At 40.7% G+C, this 25067-nt stretch overlaps 1 protein-coding gene across 1 annotated transcript in view; it reads right to left on the bottom strand.

Annotated features, from left to right (window-relative positions):
* Window positions 1–534: 534 nt before the first annotated feature.
* Window positions 535–25067, bottom strand: part of gabra6b (gamma-aminobutyric acid type A receptor subunit alpha6b) — a 42235-nt gene continuing 17702 nt past the window's right edge. The window contains exons 9-10 of the mRNA XM_079565986.1: window positions 14953–15209; window positions 535–1405 (exon numbers count right to left, since the gene is read on the bottom strand). Of these exons, the coding sequence (XP_079422112.1) occupies window positions 1393–1405; window positions 14953–15209 (270 nt within the window). The 3' untranslated portion in view covers window positions 535–1392. The remainder of the gene's footprint in view (window positions 1406–14952; window positions 15210–25067) is intronic.

The following is a 25067-nucleotide window of genomic DNA, read 5'->3' on the forward strand; positions in this document are numbered from 1 at the left end:
TATTGCGCCTCTGACCCGGAGGCAGGGGAGTTGCGGAAAGGATTTTTTAAGGTTAACACATTACTTAGCGCTGCTTTAACGGTTGATACATAAAAGTATGTCAGGGTTTAGTATTTTCTCGCTTTTTTGTTGCCTTTTTGCGGCTTTTTTGCAGAACTTTTGTCACTTTTTTCGGAACCGTTTTGTCGCTTTGTCGTCACTTTTTACCACCTGTTTTGCTGTGTTTTCATCCTCATTTATGTCTAATTTTTGTGGGTATTTTGATGCTCTTTTCAAAGACGGTTTTGAATTTGGGTAAAAGTGTGTTCGGTTTAGGCGGAGGTTAATAGGCTTTCCCTTTTTCTCTCCATAAAAATGGCCACTTAAATTGATATAAAACAATTCAATTAATACTTATCATGGGTATTTTACCAAAAAACCTGGGTAAAGAAAGAAACAATGCATTGCACTACATTTTAAACTGTTATTATTGGAAAGCTTTGTGCTATGCTCAACCTTTGTTTCAAGACATAATCTTCTATACTACAGTATAGTGATAATTCTGGTTACTTTTCCCCCATCCATCTATTGATATGTGACTTGACTGTGCTTTAGTATTTTCTCTTCAATATTTGGTTGGCACATTTGTTAATGTGACTGTACTTCGATACAAACCCTTTTGGCATGATACATGAATGATGCTGCTATGTTAAACCTCCTTGGATTCATCAGGAACATGTTCAAAAAATACAGTCGAAAAACTAAATGCAGAACCAGGACTGCAGGGCATACCAGCAAAAAAGAAAAGAAAAACAAAAAACAATGCCCTTTGAAGTTTTTTCCCTTTGTGTTCCATCAGTGTAAGGAGAAATTTAGCCAATGAACCAAAAAATAGGAGCGAGACACAGAGACAAAAAAAAAGGCGAGGATGGAGAGAGGAGATTTTCTAAGGGTCGGTTGGTCACACTATCCAGCATTCGTCCCCTCCTGTGTGGTCTAAAAAAAAAAAAAAAAAACGTCCACTCGTGCCTTCCTGCACTGACAAAGACCTCCTCCGTATCAAAACACCACTGTCTCCAGCTTGGCCTTGCTCCTGCTTACGACATGTTGTTTTGCTTGTCTCCGTGTCGGAAAAAGCGAAATAAATATTAGAGTCTGCAAACGCGAGGCCCTGGCCGGGTTTCTGAGCTCGTCTTGTTTGGCAATAATAATACGGGGCCGGGTGCATCCGCTCTCCGCAGCCTTCAAAAGAGCCGACCGAAAAAAAAAAAAAAAAATTAAAATGCACTGAGGCTGCATAAAGGAGTCCTTGGCAAGTGTTTAGCGTCTCGTTATTGTAGATTGTAAGGTTTGGTACGGGGTCTGTGTGTGAGGAAACAAAGTGCTGTGGCTCTCAGGAAGACGGTGGCCGGCTCAGACGGTGTCCCTGGAAAACATAAAGGGAAACACAATATTAGATCGATTTGTATTTCTTTGATATCAATGCGTCAAAGGAAAAAGTTAGCCATACTGTATGTTTAGGCATAATTTGGTCCAAGTTAGGTATATTTGACACTTATGACACTCAACATTAAAATAAAACAACGTTCAAAAACTAAATCTAAGTGCATATGGACACAATGTATTTCATTTGGAAGCTGAGAACCTGGAGAATTCAATCACTGAGTTAGTTTTAACCTCCGCAAAAAATTGTTGTATTTTATTCTAAGTGCTTACACAAAGCAACAGTTTGGGGTCAACCCTATGTTCCCCAGGTCGGGTGAAAAGTGAAAGAATAAACACTAGTGATGGCCAAAAAACTCAGCACTCCGGAGCTAATATCGGTCTTCCTGAAGCAGACTGCTTTGAGACACTGCGTCGGAGCATCTTTCAGCAACACCTGGTCACGTGACTGTCTCGGAAACTGTTTCATTCTGTGCGTTGCGTATCGTGTCTCTAAGCGGGTCATCGGCTCAGAGCGTCTCATTGAGCTGCCTTTAGCGACGAGGCGCTAAACAACCGTTTCCTTGTCCATATAGTGATGTAAATCATTAGTCATAGATAAATAAATGTGCTGTATTTCCCCCATTTCCCATTCAACTGCGTTCATGTGGCGAAAGTGGCTGTGGGCCAGAATACATTTTGTATTTTCTTATTCATTACGAAGTCCTGCTTTTGAACAGATACAAAAGCAGGTGTGGAGCTGATCAGGCGAGGGAAACGTAAGGAGCGCCATCTAGAGTAAATAATGCCAAAAGTAGCTCTGACTGAATGAAGTAAAAAAAATAACGCATTGATGTCCTGCCTTTAGCAGCAGAGCCGCAGGTGACTGAGGCCCCGCCCACTGGAGCTCCGCGAAGCACAGACCCACGTTACAAAGAAAATGACTTATTTATCAGCCTATGATTGATTTGATCATTCAAACCTCAATATCAGGCTGCAAATACTAAAACTGCCACATGTGTTTGAAACTTCTCTTCCACATGATTGTGTTGGTGCTTTAGTCGTGTTTATGAGACGTTTACGCGATAATAAAGTTTGTCCACAAGGGGTCAGTGTTCAAACAGAATGAAACGGCTCAGAGACTTCGAAGCGTATGACACTTTTTTGCTAGGAAGGCCTCAAAGTGTTACAAGAAATCAACAAATCAGTCATGACACAGAGCACAGCCAAAAATAGAGAACATATGCGATATTGTTTAGTTGTTCAGCAGAGAGTTGGTTACAAACGACAGGTCAAATTACTTGTTTTCTTAGCAAAAGGTATATGAGTAATGATTTAATCTTTTGCATCATCTCTTTTTTTTTCTTCCTTTTTTTTTAAAGCTACACTGTGTAGAATTTTACCCAATAAATACAAGCATTTTTTTTGATAGATATTTCCATCCCATTGAAAAATACCTCATAAATGTACAAACAAACGTAAGCCTTTGCTGTGAGCGCCTCAGCTCTCTTAAGACATGACAGTAACTTTACCGGGAGTGGGTACGTCTCCAGCTCATCTCCATGGAGATGTGACTAAAGTCAGTAGAATTTTAGATTTAAATAGGTGTAAATCCATTCTTTGATTACCCACTGCAGAAATAGCATTTGCTGTAATGAGCTGATCATTAGGAACATGTTTTGTACTGATGGCAACAGTTTAGTCCAAAATGTTACGCAGTATACCTTTTAAAGTAGACAATGGCATAAATTAATACATTTCTATTTTACAAAACACAATAATGCAATTAGGCTTAATGTTTGCCAGTGTTTATACGTTTGTTAAGTGATGATGTCATCGCTCCACTTCCAGGTCCAACGGAGCTTTAGCCCTATTCACTATGATGGGATTTTGCTGATGTTAACCTGCTATAGAGCAGAGTACAAGGCTATTTTTAAACAGTTATGATCACACAGAAATATCAAATTTACTCTGGATTATCTTTAGTAATGCTTTTCTGACATGAATGGTCAAATATTTTTTTCATAAACAACAGAGGCTTATTTTAAATATAAAAAAATATCTTCATTTTACCTGGAGAAATGGTGAGATATATTGTTTGAATTAGGTGTAAAACAGTTTTGGGCCTTTCATCTGTTGTTATTTCAGCAGGAGATTCAGATAAAGTTGTGTTTTCTGCTGTGTTTGTCAGTGGAACTCTCAACAGTTTGGACGCGGAAGAAGCAAATTATTGTGTGTGATATCAGACTTAACAAACGTATAGTGTTTTAGCCTATGGTTTAGCGCATGTGGAATTGAAAAAAAAAAGAGAGAGAGAGAGCGAGAGAGAGAGAGAGGGAAAGAGAAAAGTAAATCGGCGGTTGGTATTTTTTCTCTAACTTAACAGAATCTGGTCGTGTCCGCAGTTCCCCCGTCAATAGAAGTGGGGGAACATAGGACTCGGGGGACATACTGTAGGTACACACTCAAACAGTATGCTATTGCTAGGGACAGCATGCTAATGCTAATGTCAACGAATGAAAGCTGGGACAGAAATTATGATTAAGGAGAAAGAATAACTGATAAAACACATTTGTAATGCACACGTTATAATGATCAGATCACTGTATGTGAATTGTGTATATGAATGCAACACAACCGCCTCTTTTACCATTAGTTTATTCAACCTGACATGTCGTTTGCAAGAAAAGATAAGACTGTTGATCTGGAACTGGACAAAAGAGAACCATTCACTTGTTTCACTCATAGCAGCCATTTATTAAAAAGTCACTTGGTATTGGTTAATAACGGTTATCGGCTCAAACCCCAGTACCTAAACCCCAGTATCGGCATCAGTATTGGAATCAAAAAAGCTGGATCGGTGCATCTCTAACTCAGAACACATCTGCATTCACACTCTTCACACTCCCTCCACATGTTCCTCACGCAGCTCTGCATAACCAGCGCATTAGAGCACAGCAGTTCAATCTCACACCGAGGGCTGGCGTTCGCGCTCGGCCCCATTAGAGTGTTCAATGTATTCTAACGCTCTTCACACACACACACACAAACCTGCCGCTGAAAGTTGTCTGGATCCTGCGCAGGCCCTTCACACCTCTCACATCTCACTCTCTCTCCTCCTCCGCTCGTGTGCTAAAGCAGGAGACACTTCTGGCAGCACTCAGAGCCATTTGGAGCCAGAGTTCCAGCCGCCCCGCAGAAGGAAGGGTCGCTCTGGTGGGTGTGAGTGAGCAGAGGTTCGCGTGCGCAGCCGCATTGAAGACGCCCGCTCCACTGTGTCCAAGTCTTTTAAAGGGGGACAAGTAGTCAAATGTGCCTGAAGTTCTCACACATACAACAAGTGTAGTTTAAGCTGCCAGAGAGAGAAGAACTAAGAATAGAAGTAAGGTAGACTTTGAGCTATTTCAGTGGTTCTCAACTGGTGGGTTGGCACCAAGATGCCCATCACAGGATCCTTTACAGATACAATCGTTAAGTCATAATATTCTAAATAAGACTTAAAGGGGGGTATTATGCTTTTTTCAATCACATAGCCCCAGTCTATAGCACACTACAATGATGACGAAACCTTCTGTTGGTCTGTAAATGCAGTAAATTAAAAAAAACTGCCTTGTATAAAATTGCTCTTTCAAAATGGCTGTAGTGAATGTCTTGAAATAGGCCTCTGTCTCTTTAAGAACCTCTGACCCTTTCCGACACGCCCCCCTCCACACGCTGTCTGTGGCATCAGTGGGGAGGGGGTTCTGCTGAGGAGCAGTGGTTGGTTACTCGGCTGGTGACGAAAGCTCGGAGGCGTCTCCAGGAGGTGGAGGCGTTCCTAGGAGGACTCAGGCAAACCTATCCCTAAAATGGCTGCCATCAGAGTTTTTACAGATTACTCAAAAATACATGAATGTGCCAAGTCAACACTTCAGGCATGTTTTTAATGAGGGAATGACATAATAACATGATGTAAAGCTTGAAAAAGTCGATTTTGCATAATAGCCCCCCTTTAAAGATCAATTGCTAAACAAGAATATATTTCAAGACATGTTTGTAGTGTAAGTTTCCATTACAGTAGAACTCTGTAGTGCAGGAAACAAGACACACACACCTCTGCAACACACGAGGTAATGAAGGCACCTAAAATAAAGCTAGGAAAGTCTGTGGGCTATGAGATGTACTATGGAGGGGGAGTTCATGATGATTTTCAGTAGTTCCAAGCCAAGGACTAGAGGAAAGAAGCAGCTAAATCTACGTTGGTATGAGGCAAATGCTATCGATCAGTCTGTGAAAATCAACGGTGTGATTTCATGCAGACTAAATAATTCACTGCATGCCTGTTTCAGAGGGCTGTCTCACTTTGGCCCATCGGGTGAGATGATGGGGGGATGATCCCAAAAGGGGATCTGGTCAACCTTGGTTCAACACGCAATCATCACAAAACAGCCCCAGTAAATGTCCATGGATTTACGATATACAGAAGAGACCAGGAGTTCAATTTATGGGCCAGACATCCCGGACTAAAGCACAAATGCTGTCAGTGACTTTTACTGTTGGTCCAAAAACACAGACTGAATGTGAGCTAACGCAGTGATTTTCTCCCTGTCACCTGTGGCTCATGGTGGACAGGAGGATTGTGCACTGAAAGTCATTAAAAAGTCAGTAGATTATGAATAACATGCACAACACTGGCGCTGTGGAGGCATCGTTTTAGGAAAAGTGCGGAGTGGCCGTAACAGTGGAGCACAGCGCTTTGAGATCTTTCCACTCTGGGACCTAGTTTGGAAAATGCACAGCCCTGCAAAACGCTGGTTTTGGATGATACGCTGGATTGATATAATAGTTTTGCGTTTAGTCGTGAGCCTCACTCCGTGTCAATGGGGCCTAAGACTTGTGTGACTTGCGAAGGACATAGAGTATAGGACAAATAAACAGAGCCTTTGTGATTTGCTAATTGTGATAATTGAAATTGGATTTTCAACTGTTGGTGATTTAATGTAAGACTGCGAGAGTCCACTCAAATGAGGTGTATTTGAAAGCTGAACTCTTGACCTTTTAACAGGACCATTTCTCTTTTTAAAAGCTTGGCCCAACGGCATTAGTGTTTACGCTACAAAGTGCCTTCTCCATAGCCATCCACACACAGACAATAAGAGTGATAGATAGGGACCCGCTGGGACACAAATCCTGGCTACATTAAAATGACTGGATGATAAATATAAGCAATGAGGAAACGAGAGACTGTATCAACTCTGTTGGGACGCCCCATTTCAATAACATGGCAGCAGGAGGCAGATGGAGGTGTACAGACTGAGCGGGCGTGTTTTGAAAAATGCTAAGATTAAGATTGAGAGAGAAATGCGAAGCCGCAGTAAGCTGTAGCGAAGGGGAGGAGGGAGGAGAGCTCAAAATCTGGGAACGAGAATAAAATGGCCCTGTCTTCGATGATAAATATTTATGGTACAGGGGCGTGGAGGCTGACGCGTTTCTCCGCTTGGCGGTTCACACCAGGTAGATACAAGAGAGACTTTCGCACGGGCAGGCTAATTGACAAACGTGGATGTTGCAATTCCCACGAGGCAGCCTACGAAAAGATGATAGATCGAGCATCGCTGGTCGTAACGGTCTTCGGGAGTGGTCTGTAATTGAATGATCATTACACCAAAGTTATAGCTGTGCGCTCCCAGCAGTAGAAAATATAGGAGTGCAGTCGGAAACGGCGTTTAGTGGGTTTGATTTATGGGGGACGATGGCGGAGTTGTTTTTCAAGCGCTCTAGTACAGGGTAGGACTGGATTTGGACACGCTCCCCTCCCTCGCAGTTAGCATGGACAAAGCATGGATCTTCAGTACGTTTCTTCAACCTTATCTGACTTTATTCCATTCTCGGGTCAAACAAAAGTAAACAGTGAACATCTTTTCCCATGACACGAGCGCTTCACACAGAGTACGGGATTTTCTTGCTGCCACAGACGCCCTTGGGGTAGACACGGCTGCACACATCTGCGCCAACGGACCCTCCAACCACTCACTCACACACCACTCACGGAGCGGTCTGCTTCTAACCCAAAGGTTTTGCAGTTCCATCCCACCGCCAGCTATTGGTCCAGATAAGAATCTCTGTTGAAGTCGGTCAGTCCCTTTGGTGAGCTGTGGCCGCATACTAAGTACATCTTACCATCGCCGACCACAAAATCCATTATTCAACTTGTCAATAGTGCGAGTGAGTTAGCGCGACGCAGGATGGCAGCCGTGTCTCTGCAAGTCGGCAAAGAGTGATTGAGTGATGCATCTGAATTTTGAAGCATCTTTTGAGTGTTTGAAAGCAGCGAGACTAATGGATTACGCGCCGGCAATTGAACACGTGCCACGTTTTGAGAACCGCTAATTCCTGTTGCTTTCACCAAATTGGCCAATTAGCATAGCAACCCATTATGTGCGCCGAACCCAATGTTAGGCTTTAACATACAATTTGTCTACTACAGGAACTTGGAAGCATAGCAATTAACAAACGTACATCACATCGTTCTCTCTCTTTCTCCCTATCTCCAAAAGCTACTGGGTGGCACGACCAACATTATGCCAACGATAGTGACCAATAATAATCATCCAAAAAATCAGAGCAAATGTGAAAGGGCATTTTCGGGACCGTAGATACGCATATTTTCAGAGAAACAAAGAAAACCACTTTTCTAGAGTAGAACCAGGCTTCTCCGTGTGGCCTGACTGACACTAAATACAGCTTGTAGCGTCAGTAACCCGTCTGCCAACCAGCTGGGACCCCTCATGGAAGGAAGTCGATTTTTCTTTTTCCCCACCCCTTCTTTTTTTTTTTTTTTTTTTTGCAAATGTGTTCCCTTCATGTCTCGCCCTGAAAGCTGCTATTCATTAAAATGGCCTGCAGTGGCTCTACACTGCTGCCGTGGCACATTTGTACTGCGCTTGTATGGCGCAAAGCTCACATCCACCTGCACACACACACAGACACACACAGACACACACACACACTGCCGAAGAGGCATGCCTTTTCTTCGACGGGGCTTTTTCCATTTATGAAAGCATGCAGCGCCACAAAAGAGGAGAAAGGCCTCCGTCATGCACCGCGATCTGCTTTGAGGCCGGGTCACTTCCACTGTGCGCTCATCTCTATAGGGGAAAAAGGAAGAGCCGGATGTGATGTTTAGTTGAGAGTATATTTTTATATCAGCTGAACAAGGGGCTTTTTGTGCAAGACATAACAACAAAGCATTCAGAAGTAGGCAATACCGAGGACTTTTCAGAGAATTGCCATTGCGATTACATGAAAGCATATGTTAGCGCTGTTTCGTGTGTGACAAGCTTTTGTACCAGTCCCAAGCCCAGTACAAAGGAGGGGTTTGATTTGGGAATATACCTCATTCCAAATAAAGGCTTAAAAGAATAGTACAAGTGTGTGCATGATGTCTTATATCATTCTATTTTCCGAGATGCACAAAGCTGTAGGCTATTCCCAAGTGTAGCTCCAGATCTGTGTCCCAAGGCGCTGCATTGCAGTCGCTCACTTCTCTTGACAGGTTTCTCCAGTTGCCTTGAAGGAAGGGTCAAATACAGAGGAGAAATATAATCTAAACCCTTAATTATATACAGTATGTGCATATTAGAATGGAATAAGTCTGCCTACTCTTAGCACCTTGAAACCTCAAAACTGCATTAGTTTTTACTATAACAACGAGAGGTCAACCGATATTGTTTTTACAAATACATCAAATTAATAGAACAGCTGCTACAAATCAGCAAACAGGTATTTGAAGCTGCTGGTACCTCTGGAATCTCTTGAATATCAAGGTGTAGGACCCTCCAGAGGCTTGCAGTTGTGCATAAACCGTCTATCCGGCCTCCCCTAAATTGTTAATTGAACGCTGATGAGCAGAAACTCTTAATCTGATGTATTTGTCTGGCAGAAACCGTCCTCATAGTGCCTTTATCTGCACAAACCCATGTGTGCTCTGACTAGTCGAAGGCATTCAACTATTTCACGCTTTTCATCAGCCTTTTCCTTTCCCTCATTGCTTAAAGGAATAGGCCACCGTTTTTACATACTAAAATATGTTCTTACCTCACTTTAGACGTGTTAATATATCCCCGTCTGGTCTTTGTCCGTGCGCTCTGCCAGGCAAACGGAGCACATACGCAGCCTCTCCCACATGTCATATAGCTCCAAAAAAGCTCACGATAGAAGCTACCAAGCTCTTCCACGTGTTCCCTATTTAAATAAAGTTACGTGAAGTGTTTTCATGCGAAGTATATTTACACAGAAATGTAACATGTCGATTTTATAAGCAAATAAAAAGGGGGACTATATTGTGAGGCGTAATGATACGAGGAGTAAAACGTCCGCGCAGTAACTCCTAAAGGTTATTGACGGAAGTGAGCGGGGGGAAGTCTTTAGGAGTTACTACGCGGACGTTTTGCTCCTCGTATCATTACGCCTCACAATATAGTCCCCCTTTTTATTTGCCTATAAAATCGACATGTTACATTTCTGTGTAAATATACTTCGCATGAAAACACTTCACGTAACTTTATTTAAATAGGGAACACGTGGAAGAGCTTGGTAGCTTCTATCGTGAGCTTTTTCGGAGCTATGTGACATGTGGGAGAGGCTGCGTATGTGCTCCGTTTGCCTGGCAGAGCGCACGGACAAAGACCAGACGGGGATATATTAACACGTCTAAAGTGAGGTAAGAACATATTTTAGTATGTAAAAACGGTGGCCTATTCCTTTAAAAAAAAATGCTGCTTGTCTGCTTAACAATTTCCGTAATTTTTTCCCTTAACTGGGTTTACCTGACAACTAATAATCTCATATGTCAGGGATTGATGCCAGTGATTCAAAGAGCCCTGAGACACAATACCATCCGTGAGTTTAATAGATTTTGTTTTACCTTTATGGCACTGAAATATAATTTGCATAACAATTACATACTTTTTAAAAATTAAAATCAAGCTCTTTTAAACATAAAATCCTATTCTGTGCCAAATCACAGTTGCCATATGCCTCTCTATTTATTGTCAGAAGAATGGTAGCTGCCACAGCATCTGTCAACAGTGCCAGATTTGTACGCTCATCACTTGTCCATTTCCTCTTGAGCGGCTTGATTATCTCGATTTCAAACCTTCACTGCTCATCGTTTTCTGCAAACCACTTACTTGAGCCACATTCCAGTTTACCATATGTCCAAGCTCCTATACTGTCCAAAGACACCTAAGGTTAATAACAAAAGAGCTGAGACAACAAACTCCCTTTGTCTCTTTGGACACTGAGTCTGTAATAAAGTTGAATTGAATTAAGCCTGTATGATTTCATAAATGGCTTTTCCCATCACCATAACAGCAGCATCGGTGTGTTGCAGAGAACGCTGGCAGCTGTCGTGTTGACTGATGTTATTGATCCATGAGAAAAGCATGTGTTATTGCATGGTCCAATGCTTCTCATGTCTACAGTGCAAAAGAACATAAATGTATGCTCTCGCTCCGCTCCACACATTCATCATTCAGTATTTAACGTCGTCTTTCTCAAGTGTTTTGTAAGTTTGCAAATTATTTTCAGCCAAATGCCCTTCCCGATGCCACCAAGTATAAAAACAAAGATAAAATGATGTAGAAGACTTAACATGCACATTTATCTTGGGCTTCTAAATTTGTTGTATAATGTTACAGTATTGCTTTTAATAATCACACATAATTGAAGAGATCAGATCTACAAGGTTAGCAGGCTTTACAAATGCTGAGACCTCATGCAGACAGGATATTTTTGTTTTCTTCATGCGGCTCTAATCATTCCCAACTCGCCCCAAATGACATGTCCACTGCATGTTTCAGTTTCCTTCTCTCTCTCTCACTCTCTATCTAACACAGTGGGGGATTCACTGGCAACGATCCTTAGAGGAAATAATCACTGCTTTCTGCTTTTTCCGATCTGTCAGGATGCGGCTGATCACTTACAGTCCCAATCAATTAATAGCAGCAGTTTAGACAGTGTTTCTAAGTGGTTTAGTCAAAGAGCCTGCGCCCTGATGCCTGCCAACGCTGTCATGCCATCTGACACGTCCCAGCCAGTACAAGCCTGAGGGATCCAGGCTTTTCAGGGAGACGAGGGAGAGAAGACATGCAGCAAGAGATCTTAACCCACATAGTAAAAAAAATAAAAAATAAAAAAAAATAACATGAAGGCAACAGCATCAAAATATGGCCTGGGAGGTTAAGAAGAACATATCGTTAGCTTCCTACAATAATTGCGCAAGTCGTATGTTTTTTGAAAAATGTTGCTTCATGACAGGAGACTCTGTCCGAGGTTCAAAACAGTTCAAGTTTAGATGAAGTTGAAGTTAAGTTTATGGTTGGGACCCACCTTAAATCCCTGTGAGAAAACGTGACCCAATTAATATTGCAGTCTGGCCCAGTTTTAGAGAGTAGATTATCAAACACAGAATTTCTTCATTGCTTGTGACACACTATAAACGGTCCAGCGACCCACATTTTGGGTCAACTGCCAAACTTTCCCTTGCTACAGCAGCGTTTTTTCTTAATAAGGTTCAGTGCATTTTGTACTGCAGAGAGTCCATGCTAGCCTTGAAGGAAACATATTTTTTAAAAGTAAACAAACAGCTAGCTTATTAGCTAAAGACATTTGAGACCTACACATTTCTTCTTCTGAAACACCTGCAATTCCTGCAGGATTTTCCGCTTAGTGTTTAATGAAACAGGCCCAGGTTCACACAGAGTAAATAAATTGAGACAAAATTTTCCTTACATTTCAATAAATCATCATATTTGTGCTTTGGCTAAGTTTGCTAATAAATCCATTGTTATACATGTCTCATATCCACTGATTTATTCACACACAGATTGCGCTGTTGATATGACAAACATGTATTTAGCTTTCACATCATGCCTGAATAATGACCAGAAATGGAAAATGATGTGTTCTTCCAAAGCCGCATTTCACATAATATCGCACAAAGAACCATTATACAAACTGTGATGCGCTGCTAAAACACATGAAAGGACATTGCGTCATGCTGATAGCCATTTCAGAGAGGTTTACACCACACTTCTAAATGGCATTGTGCAAAATGAAAGACCATAAAGCATTTCAAAAGCACAGCAGCCTCGTAATACAATCAACATGCAATACAATGTTTTTTTCTTCTTTTTTTTCTGTGAGCCTATTAAACCTATAGAAAAATACCTAAACAAAATGTAAATTGGCCACATCAACAGCCCCAAGCAGTAGAACGACTTCGACTTCTGCATGACACACAAGCAAACCAATCGAGCACATATAGAGCCGTATAGAGCACAACAAGAAAATGTAGGAGCCGAGCCGACGTCTTATTATTACTCTATACAGAATTTCATTTTGAGTTTGCAGATGTAAAAAGGAGCATCGGTTAGAACTCATCAACGATAATTGTAGCTTCTAAACCTGCTTTTGGGGAACTATGTGTGCATAGAAATGAACTGATATAAACAACGCTCATTTAGGGATGTTTCTTAGTGGTAGGGAAAAACAAGAATGTGGCGAAAACATGCAAACTCCTTACAGAAAGGCCCCACCCGGAGTGGAAACAACTGCCCGAAACTTAACCGTTGCTCTACCATAAAATGTCTTTAAGAAAACAAGATACAAGACACAAACAAGAGACTATTCATAGCTAACGGCATGCTAACAAATTGAGTGGAGTGAAGTTTGAGTGAAGAACGTCGCAGAACAGGATTTGAAGTGAAAAGCTAACGGTGGAATTGCAATAGGCAACTAGAAAAATAACATTTTACAGTATTTCCTTAATGAGACTTTCAACATTAATGACCGTATCTAGTCCGTTCAAGGATTCACCTTACTGCCAGCAAAATGGGCTTTACTTTATGTTTGTTTTTCATTCGCCCTCGCGTGTTCTCACTATCTTTATATTTGCTGAATCCACAATCCCAGACACCTACAGACTACATCTACAACCCATTGGCACGGCGCAGCGTTTCGGCCCATAGGAAAACACTGAGTGACAAATACAAATGGTGCCAGAGCACACGCTGGTCTCTCGTTACACTGCATTGCTCATAAAGACTGTGGTTCTCAACCGCACTGGCCCAATTGGAGACGGCATATAGTACGTAATAAGAGCTTAAGTTATAGAGGCTTTTGAATTATATATACCGTATGCTTCCTCTGGCTCATAAACATAACAAGGGGAAGACAAATGAATGAGCAAATGAATGTAGCGTGCTATCCCACGCACCCATACACATAAAAAAAAAAAGCAAAATGCCATCAATTAAATGAGGATATTACATCATTGCAGATATGAAAAATGTATGAGTTCCGGTAAATAAAATAATTATGGATGTTATAAATCGCTATTGTAAATGGAACATTGTTGTAGAAAACAAACAATGAATCCTTCAGTGGGAGAATGCTTAAGAGCTTTCCTTTGTACTGGAATTAATGTGCAATAGATACAGACAGCATCCTTGGAATCGCCCATATATGGTCATGTTTGGAGCAGTTGAAGGGGAAAACAAAGAAAAATCTAAACTTTCTATAATTACTCCACAAATGCTGAATTATGAATATAGTTTTCTACAAAAAAAAAAGAAAAGATATAAAGACATGACGAGGAGCAAAGTAGTTCAACAGCCCATAAAAACATAAATAACAGAGTATGCTAACATGACGCCTCATGTTAGCATCACCATCAGCTACATGCTAGCGCTAGCTAAGATGGCCTTTTCTTTTCCGCTTCTACAGAACAATCTGCTGTGAAGAAACATCCATATGGCCCAGATTTACACTTGATGTTATTTGTATGTGATAAATAAGTTTGAATTCTGCCAGAAAACTGATAAAAAGAGTGAAAAATTGTGTTTCCCAAAACATACTTTCTTCCCCCTCGGTGAGGCCACGCCCCCTCGTATTTATTGAGTAAATTATAGTAAGTGGTTTAATACTTAATCATTTTACATAATTATATTAAATTATGATATCTTTGTGTCTTTTTTTTTTTTTCAAGTTGCACTCATTTTGGCCATGCTGAAAATATGTTGATCGATATGATCTCTTCTTTTCCCCTATGCTCTCTCCTGATGCTCTGGCGTCTTTTCTCACGGGTCTCCAATCTTCCTTTTTATACTCCCATGGACTACTTTTACAAAATAAATACATCAGAGAGATCCTTTGAGGGTATGCACACTGTTTGGTGGAGTTACAGTAAACAAGTAGTCGTCACTATGGTGGTTATGTTCAATGCAAAGAGAAAATGTTTAGTCATTTATTGGTATCTTTAAAGCCTCTGAGGAGCTACTTGGAAAGGGATGGATTGGAGAGTTGTTGGCAGAATCTGGTTGGAGAGCATAACTTTGTTTACATACTAGTTTATTTAGCTGGAATGCTCTCATTTTCAAGTGAAAAAATCCCAGTTTGCAGTAGCTGGGAGCACAGCACTATTCCAGACACACTGCTACTCTGCACTCCAACGTATCTGCAAACGCACTACAGTAAATCATGCATGATTCATAACCCCCTTGTGTTTACCTGGACATCTCCATGGTGTCCTTGGTCAGGTAGACTATCCAGTAGACCAGGTTGAATGCTCCGAATGAGAGGGGGAAGAGGATGCGCGAGTACTTGTCTATGATGCTGGTCCCGGTGAGGACGTTGTTGTCTGGGACGGCTGAGCCCTGCTGCAGGAAGGCCTGGGCGTTCACAGGGGGGTTGGGGAAGGTCTTCGCGGGACGTTCGAACAGCGGGGCGGAGTTCATCCTCTTCTTCAGCACGCCGCTCTGGTCCACCTTTAGAGCCACACAGAAGGAAATGTTAGTGGACCGGGGGCATTAAAGGGAATGTGAGATTACGGTATACGGTTATTAATAATGAAATGGCTGCAGCGCCGGTACACCAACACAGTCATGAAATTGTGATATAATGTGGCTCGCTAATGTACACACAACAGCAAATATTTACATGTGTTTCAATAAATTATTGTGACACGATGGAAATCTCAATTCAACTATTGTAAGGATCACATGAGGAAATCATCAAATATGTACATAGAAGGGGAAAAAAGCCTAATCTATAAAATGCACATAGATGAATTTTAAAAGGGATCCGTTATGTTGTCCCAGCCCTAAAAGATAGATAGATAGATAGATAGATAGATAGATAGATAGATAGATAGATAGATAGATAGATAGATAGATAGATAGATAGATAGATAGATAGATAGATAGATAGATAGATAGATAGATAGATAGATAGATAGATAGATAGATAGATAGATAGATAGATAGATAGATAGATAGATAGATAGACAAGAGAAACTTCAAACCTCTTTACAGAAATGTGTCTTAACCACTGGACCATCCCATGATTAAAACATTTCACAAACTTATCCATCTAAAGTGGTTCAGCAAAATGCCCAACACCAAACATTGTTCCCACAAACTCTTTCCAAAGTCCACTGACAATGTCAAATAGTTAGACAGGCTTTATTTCTGCAGCCAAAGTCTTCAAAAACTAACTTCTGCCAACTTTACTCAGTTGACACCACGAAACTCTGAGCAGAGATCAAGTTGCCATGGTTACAGCTCTTCGCTCGACCCACTAATGTTTTCAGCAATATTTTATTTAAGATTCTCTATCATTATTAGTTAAACACGAGGGAGAACTTTGTTCGGATGAATTCATGTATTTGTTTAATCTTTGGCTCAAAATGATTAAATTTAGATCAGATGTTTTTTTTCTGTTTCCAAACTATGCCCATGAGCTGTATGCCTAAAATCCACTCGGTTGATGCAGCTTTTCTGGGCTGAATAATTTCACAGTGGATGTCTTTTGACTTGCCAAAAATCTTGTAGTCAAATTTTGGGGGAGATTTAGGCTGGATTTGTGAAGCTTCAGGATTACACACTTCTGTCAAAGTTGAAACACATGGTTCAATCTCTCGCTTTGGAAGGGAAATGTTCCAGAAATGTAGTGGGTCAGAGTCAAACGACTGCATTTGTGAATTTTAATAATAATTTATGTGGTAAGTCTATCATTAACATGTTAGAAGATGTTGCATAGTGGCCATTGGATGATAGTACATGCATGTTATGTTAAATAAAATAACTATAATATTAATACTAATAATAATACATTTACTTTTGAACTGTGCTTAAGTAAAGGTTTTTACGGTGCGTACTTTACATGAGGAGTAATTTTGCTGAGAACTTTTACTTTTCCACCACACATTTGAAAGATAAATATAATAATTTCTTCTCCACTACATTTCAAAAGATAATCGATCTTTCACTCACCAGAACAGTAGGGGGCAGTGTGCAGATGCACTGCCAATGCTCATGACTCATGACAAGGAAAAAGTTCTGTCCCCACCATCTTAAGAATTCTGTTGCAATGTTTTAGAAGCCGCAAAGTTATTCACAAACTAACACTTCCTACATGGGACACTTCTGAACACTTTTAACAAAAGCAAAAATTTCACTGAGAAACTTTTACTTTCAATGGAGTAATATTTTACCAGGAGTACCTGCAATTGTATTCAAGTAACAACATAATGTACTTTGACCATTACTGCATTTACAATCACAATATTACATGTAAGTACAAGTACTATTTCTACATCTAAAGTTAACGCGCAACCATTTTATTTTGAACAATTTAAGACAAAAAGGCTGAAATGGTGTGTTAGTACTAAATTAGGGGGGAGTATCTGCAATGTTAAGATCAAAGTATGTGATATTGGCTCATAGTGATCTATAAAGTGCGCACTAGTGTCTATAGGAGAATCTGTGCTGTCGGCAGATGAAGGACGGAGCTCTGAATAATTTAGAAGCACAATCGATTAAACACTTAAATGCATTGGATCAGGAAATGTAAAGCTAAGAGCACATCGGTTTAGCAGTTTGTACTGATGAAGTCATAAAAAAACTGTATTTCATTTTAACAGCGAAGAACAAAAAGGGCGTGTTTCCAGTTTCCAGATGCAGGCAGGTGGCAACACTGTACTGCCAAACAGAGCAAGCAGGGAGCACTGACATGAAGCACTTAAACAAGGAGTGGTGATGTCCATTGTAACCGGCGCATAGATTCTGTATGCGGATAATATTAATAACAAAGACACACTTCCCTATTCGCTCTATCTGAGCAAATAAGGATCTGTCTTTAATATAACCAGAACAGCAGCAGCCTTGGCTTGTCTGACTCCAACAGTATGACAGATATGGTTACAAATATTCCCTCACACAGCGAGGTCCCAGGTTCGATTCCCGGACCGGGTGGGTTTCCTAAGAGGGCTTCTGTTTTCCCTATTAACCTATAAATGTAAAATAAATGTTTTGTGGGGTTCGGCAGATATTTTTTACTGCAAAGACTCTTTAAGCTTAAAGCTTTTTAAAAGTAAACAAACATTTGAGACCAACAGATTCCTTCTCCTGAAACACTGAAGAGGCACCAAGGAGCCAGTTTTTCCTATTAACAGCATTACACTTTCACAAGTCGTAGCTAAAAAGAAAATGTGTGAATTAGAAAAATGATCATTAATATCAGTCACTGGGTCCATGATCTCTCTGTACAAGACCAAAAATTTGCTCAAAAACAAAATATTTTCTCCTTAATATAATAGTATAGGCCTTTAGAATACTGTGATGTCACCTGCAACCCGGCAATACAGGAAAATAAAAAGGGACAAACAAGGAGGTATCCGGGCAAGACTCTCAGCTCAAACACACATGCCTTCTAGTGTCCTGGGTAATTTAAAATTAACTGGAGAATAAAACAGATGAACTGCTAAGCTCTTCCCAGAAGATGGTGAAAGACTGTTGTGGAGCGGAGGGAGCAGCGCAGGAGGAAGAGGAAGGAGGAGGAGCTGACCAGTGCAGGACGCCACGCTCTAAAACAGGGACAAACCCAGGAGACGCTGCACAGTTTCAGAGCATCAGAGGAGACTCAAGGCAGCCAGCCGGGCTTCCTCCGGACGCTACAGTTTCCCCGACCCCCAAAAACATGCTGGTCAGGTTGTCCCGCAATGGTGGCGCGCTCAGTCGCAGTGGCTCAGGACTAACACCTGAACACAATTTCACCGTACGGCAACCAAGTAACTTTTTTTAAAGGAATAGGCCACCGTTTTTACATACATTCCGTCAATAGAAGCTGCGTGACTTGTAGAGAGCTAGCAGAGAACAGTTGAAGAAGCGTGGATAACTTGTGAACGATGCCTTTCACGTGCATCGTGCCGGGCTGTGATAACAAGCAGAAAGTATATAGTGTAGTAATGTTTCACAGATTTCCAACTCACCCCGGACGATGAGGTAGGAATGCGCGAGCACTTTCCGAAAATATATTTTCTGCTTGTTGTAAAAGGCTCTCTACAAGTCACGCAGCTTCTATTGACGGAAGTGAGCGGGGAAGTCTTTAGGAGTTACTGCGCGGACGTTGTGCTCCTGTATCATTACGCCTCACAATATAGTACCCCTTTTTATCTGCTTATAAAATCAACATGTTACATTTCTGTGTAAATATACTTCGCATGAAAACACTTCACGTAACTTTATTTAAATAGGGAACACGTGGAAGAGCTTGGTAGCTTCTATCGTGAGCTTTTTTGGAGCTATATGACATGTGGGACTGACAGAGCTGACAGAGCGCACGGACAAAGACCAGACGGGTATATATTAACTCGGCTGAGGTTAGGTAAGAACATATCTTAGTATGTAAAAACGGTGGCCTATTCCTTTAATGCCGTCTTCTGTCCCACTGCAATCGCCCACTGCTCTTTACCAGTTGCCCCAGTGAAGGATGGTTCAAAGGCCACATTTCAACGCCATTTACACCGATGCTAATACCGATCCAAGGCTTCAACTCACTTTAGCAGAACTCAACCCCGAAATGAAGCAGATCATATCAATACTGTCAGCCCGTGTCATGCAAATTTGTCAACTCCGTCTTGCAAATTTGGTCAGCTCATGCATTATTTACTCCCGAGAAATAACAGGTTACAATGTAGTTTCAGACCCAATGCACCGGGGCAGGGTGGCTCACTGATTGCTTGTTAGCGTTCGCGTGTGGACAGTTGTGGGTGTGGAGCCTGTGGACTGTAATTCCGTCTGGATGCGATTTTCAAGTGTTGAGTGCGATAACTGCGTGGGAGTGTTAGAGATGGGGGTCAAAGTAACGGTACAGCACCAATATGGAGTAATAGTACACAGCTCATCTCTGTAGGCTGCGCGTGGGAGTATAGATGCTTTGTGTAGCGCGGTATTAAACGGTCTTTATGCAAATGGCTCGCTGGTGGGAGCCTTAGAGCCAAGATTGAACAAAAAAAAAAAGAAAAAGTGAAAAATAATATTGGCAATTCATCTTAACAATTAATTAACACTTTTCATTTGAAGCGAAGGAAAAAAAGTTTTAAAAAAAAGAAAAGTAAAATCATGCCAGAGACACTACAAAAAAAGTCATCTAGAAATAATTAAAATGTTCTTGAAATAAGTAGGTTTGCCCATGATTTAAGTTTTTTACACTTAAACTACTTATTGCAGTGGAATCAGGCATTATACAGACGTAGTAGTGACATTATCAGTAGTCGTAGCTAGAGCTTAATGGTTTAACCTCTTAACCTCCACCTGAACTGAGCACATTTTCTCCATTTCGGCATTACCCAAATGTAAAACTTTCTTGAAAAAAACAAAACAAGGATAAACCAAAAAGTGACAAAACCATGCCGGTAGGGTAACAGGTTAATGCAGATTAGTTTGTACCTAATACAACAAATGATTATGCAAAATGTTTTATAAATGTAATAGATTCCGCATAATTGACTCCTGATCCTTCAATTTGACCTAACATAAGTAATATTAAAAAACAATTTAATATCATTTTTTTCTTTTGTAAAGTCCCCCCTTTTGCTGATCTGAGCTACAGATCAGAATCCCCGGTGCCATCACTTTGCCCAATGAGACGAGCTTTCCAGTGAACTGGCAAATCAGGAGGCGAGGGGGAGGGGACGTGGTCGTTTACTTTTGAAATACTTTTACTCTCCCCTCATTTTTGCAAACTAAAAAAAAAGGCTTTCATGAGGGAAGGGGAGGGGGGGGACTTCATTGTTACTTTTGAACATTTTCTCTCATTAATAATAGTACTAATAATACATTTTATTTATATTGCACTTTACATTTCAAAGAAACCTCAAAGTGCTACAACAGGTGAATCAAATCAGATAAAAACAAAATGAACATTGACATAGTAAAACAAAGCAAGCACAAGAACAAAACAGTCAAAGGCTACATAGAAACTTTAACAGACGAATAGGCCTTTTTAAAATAAATGTGTTTTCAGGCCTTTTTTAAAGGTCTCAACACGCTGGGGAGCCCTCAGGGACATTGAACTGAAATAATGAATAGAAAGGAACCTTTGTCACCAAGGGCAGTGTTGGTTTGCATCTCAAAACTGGAAGCAGTGGGGCGGTACACATGCAAAAATACAATTTAAGCCAAGTCCGGGAAATTACTTAGAAAGAAATAGGTTTGCAAGTCCGGGTCTTGCCTACTACGCCTCTGGTATTTTTTAGTTAACAGTAGGAATCACCCCACATAGAATCAACTTATGATAACCAGGACATACTAATACACAATACTTGAGAGTCGGCCATGTGCCGATGCCAGACACCTGACTATCAGCCTAAAAATACAGCTTCCACTTTCTCTCCTCACTCGGTGCCACCCACACGCTTTTAGTTAGTGTTAATTCTCGGCTCACTGTACCACTCCACCCACTCCACCTCAGCGCTGCGCTCACACTTTCTCTGTTTACTGTGGACGTTCACAAACAAGACTGACGACGACTGACTGAATGCCGTTCAAACCTTAAACAAAGGACGTTCAATAGGGCTGTGGCGTTGGGAATCGTGACGGCCAGATGGCTACTACTCACAGTGGTGCGCCATTGTTATGTGTGTGTGTGCGTATGTGTGTTTTTTTTTTTCTTTTTATGTTTTCAGTAATAAAGACTCTGCCTCCTACATATTTTGGTGAAAGCAGTGATTTTCTCTGATGCATGCCTCCTACTCTCCGCGGTGTAACACTCTCTGTGCACATGGTGCCCCGTCCCAGCACCTCACTCATCTGGGCTCGTAAGAAGCACTGGTTTTAAAGCAAATTATAGCAGGTTTTTTTTCATATTGTGTGAATTAAAGTTTTATTTATTACTCTGTTTAGTTTTGTTCTTAGTAAGTCGGGGGTATAAGGTAATGAAACCTGAAGAAGGCTATTTTGTTGGCCATTGAGCTTAGGGCAAATTATCAACCATCATACAATGATTAAGATTTTAAATTGACAAGCCCATTAAAGGAATAGGCCACCGTTTTTACATACTGAGATATGTTCTTACCTTTGCTTTGACGAGTTCTTTAGGACCTGTCTGATCTTCCCCCGTGCCTTCAGTCACGTAAACACAGCGCAGACGGCGTTAGCATTTAGCCTCTCCCCCTCTCCTCTATAGCTCCAAAATAGGTCAAGATAGAAGCTACCAAGCTCTTCCACGTTTTCCCTATTCAAATATGGTTACGTGAAGTGTTCCACTACAAAGTATAATACACAAAATTAAACAATGTGGATTTTCTAAGCGGATAAAAGGGTGAACTATATTGCAAGGCATAACAATACCAGGAGTAATTTGGCATCCGCACAGTAAAGTGAAGATTACTGCGCGGATTTCGAACTACTCCTGGTATTATTACGCCTTACAATATAGTTCCCTCTTTTATCCGGTTAGAAAATCCACATTGTTTAATTTTGTGTAATTATACTTTGTAGTGGAACACTTCACGTAACCCTATTTAAATAGGGAAAACGTGGAAGAGCTTGATAGCTTCTATCTTGACCTGTTTTGGAGCTATAGAGGAGAGGGGGAGAGGCTAAATGCTAACGCTGTCTGCGCTGTGTTTACGTGACTGAAGGCACGGGGGAAGACCAGACAGGTCCTAAAGAACTCGTCAAAGCTAAGGTAAGAACATATCTCAGTATGTAAAAACGGTGGCCTATTCCTTTAACGTCTTAAACCCCACCTAAACTGAGCACATTTTCTCCAGTTTGGCAATACCCAAATCTAAAAGCTTCTTGAACAAAGCATCAATACAGCAACGAAAACGGGGATGAAAACGTGACACAAATGTGACAAATCTTTCCAAATCTTGCAAATTGCCCCTGTACCTCACCTCTCTGTTAAACATCCATAACCCCAGACGTACGCTTCGCTCCAGTAGTTACATAAACCTGTCTGTTCCCAAAGTTCGCACATCCTTTGGTCGATTCACATTTCAATTCTCTGCTCCCAACGACTGGAATCATTTACAGCAAACTCTTAAACTCACTTCTTTCAAAAACTCAATTTCTTCAATATTCCTGAATCAGTGCACATGTATTTAATGTATTTTTGCTGCTGTGACCTTGTTTGTGTGTGTTGTGTGTTTTATGCCTTGACTGTAAATAAAATAAAATAAAGAAAACAAAAAAGCAACAAAAAAAAAAACGTAAAAAAGTGACAAAAAACAACAATAACATAATAGAAAAGTGACAAAAGCACAACAAAAAAGTGACAAAAAAGTGACAATTAGTTTTCTTTCAAATAAGCCGTTACACCGTTGCTCTACATTTGAGAAGATTTTAAACAACCTTCATCACATTTTACAAAAAACAGCACTTTGATCTTTGACAAAAGGTTTCTCTGCTTGGAGCTGTAAACAGAGCACTCTTCACTTTAGTCCACATTGGAAAAGCCTTTAACTGTCCACTCTATATTGGCTGTAAAAAAAAATAATAATAAAACAAATCACCCACCCTCAGCTTCAACATGCCATATGGAGAAGCGTGTTCCCTTGGCAACCTTCACAAACGTGCATAAATGATTGACAGATAACAAATGAATGTAGACCTACAGCATATCATGAACAAACGCATGTGAACTTCCGTGATAGCCATTTGCATTACAGTAATAACCGGCACACAGGGTCCACTCTGAGCTGTCCTGGGATGTTAGCTGAGGTTGGTGCTGCCCTCTCCTCATGTGGGATAGTCCCTTAATCTATGGCGCTTACATAATGTGCCTGAGCGTGGTCCACCGAGCCACTGGCTGTCTTCCTGCGTTAATATCTGGTTATCTCACTGTCCCGGGGCAGAAAGAGAGAGAGAGAGAGAGAGAGAAAGAGAGAAAGAGCTGGGTAGCAGGGAGGGGTGAGAGATGCCGGAAGAGCTGGCACGGGCAGGGAAACGCCAGGGTTAAAGATAAGAATTGAACTCGGGGCATACAGTGAAGTGAGCGCTTCGGTGCCACCTCGACCTAGACACCCAAACAAAAGGCAATCAAAAAAAAAAAAAAAAATAATGAATGTAAGATTCCCAGAGTGCAAAAAGTTTACAAAAAAAAATAAGCTCAAAGTCTACGGCCAGTCCTCGTGCCACCCAAGGGCCACCCCAGAGAAAACCGTCCTGACACGCCCCTGGACTAAAGCCCTTCTTAACACAATCCCTCACAACTGGCACAAACAGTCTACTGTAAGCACTGGCCAGAGATCTGCATAGAAGCGCATAGGACAGGTTTGAATTCTTTTGAAAATATGACTAATTTAGAAGAATAACATCAGTTGCACGTTCATCAATTATTATTTTGTTTCAGTGAGGCAGCAATTTTAATTCAGAAATGTTGAGCAGAAAAGTTATTTTTATTTGAATTTTTAAGCTGCTGACAGGAAGTGACATGGATAAAGGTAAAGTTTCATGGCAGTTTTACTCATTTCCCACGGACACAGATGGCATCTCTGGAATTGCCCATATTTGTTTGAAAACAGTTAAGGGGGATAACAATTGGGAGAAAAATCTAAACTTTCCCTCATTATTCAAAAACTAATTTAACAAATGCTGAATTCTGAATATAGTTTTCTACTCAATAAAGATACAAAGACATGTAGAGGAGCAAAATGGTTCAACAGCCCATAAAAACATAAATAACGGAGAATGCTAAAATGAGTTAGTGTTGTGCTAGTGTTAGCGCTAGCTACAGCTGCCGTTTTTTTGCTTCTACTGAACAATCTTCTGTGAATAAACATCCATATGGACCGGATTTAGACTTGACTTTATTTGCATGTGATAAATACGTTTATATTTTTGCCAGAAAGAGCTTAAAAGGAGGAAAGAATAGTGTTTCCCAAAACATTCTGTTTTCCCCCTAGGCGAGGCCACGCCCCCTTCTATGACGCCATGCCTTCTGTATCTATTGCTTTAACATGGTTGGCACAGGAACAGTCTAAAATTGTTTGCCTTCATCTATGCCACTTCCTGTCAGTGTCCAATAAAGAAGTGAAACTATAAACATTACAAAAAATGGCCAAAGCAAAGAATTGTGTGAACAATGGTTCAGAAAAAATGGTGTCTGTTGTGTCATGTGCACTTTAAGAGATTTGTCACAGTATCACAGAACAATGGTGTGAGTGGTCATGTTCTGGGAAGTGAAAAAGATACTTTTGTTAATATTATACTATTTAATTAAATTCAGTGAAATGCCTGAATGTCCATTTATCACAAAATCTCATTATAAAAATAAAAAAAAAACATCAAAAGATATGCGAGGTCAGTGAAAAATGTACACACTTTTGTAGACCATAA

Source organism: Gobius niger, assembly GCF_951799975.1.
Source record: "Gobius niger genome assembly, chromosome: 11".
Taxonomy (NCBI): Eukaryota; Metazoa; Chordata; class Actinopteri; order Gobiiformes; family Gobiidae; genus Gobius; species Gobius niger.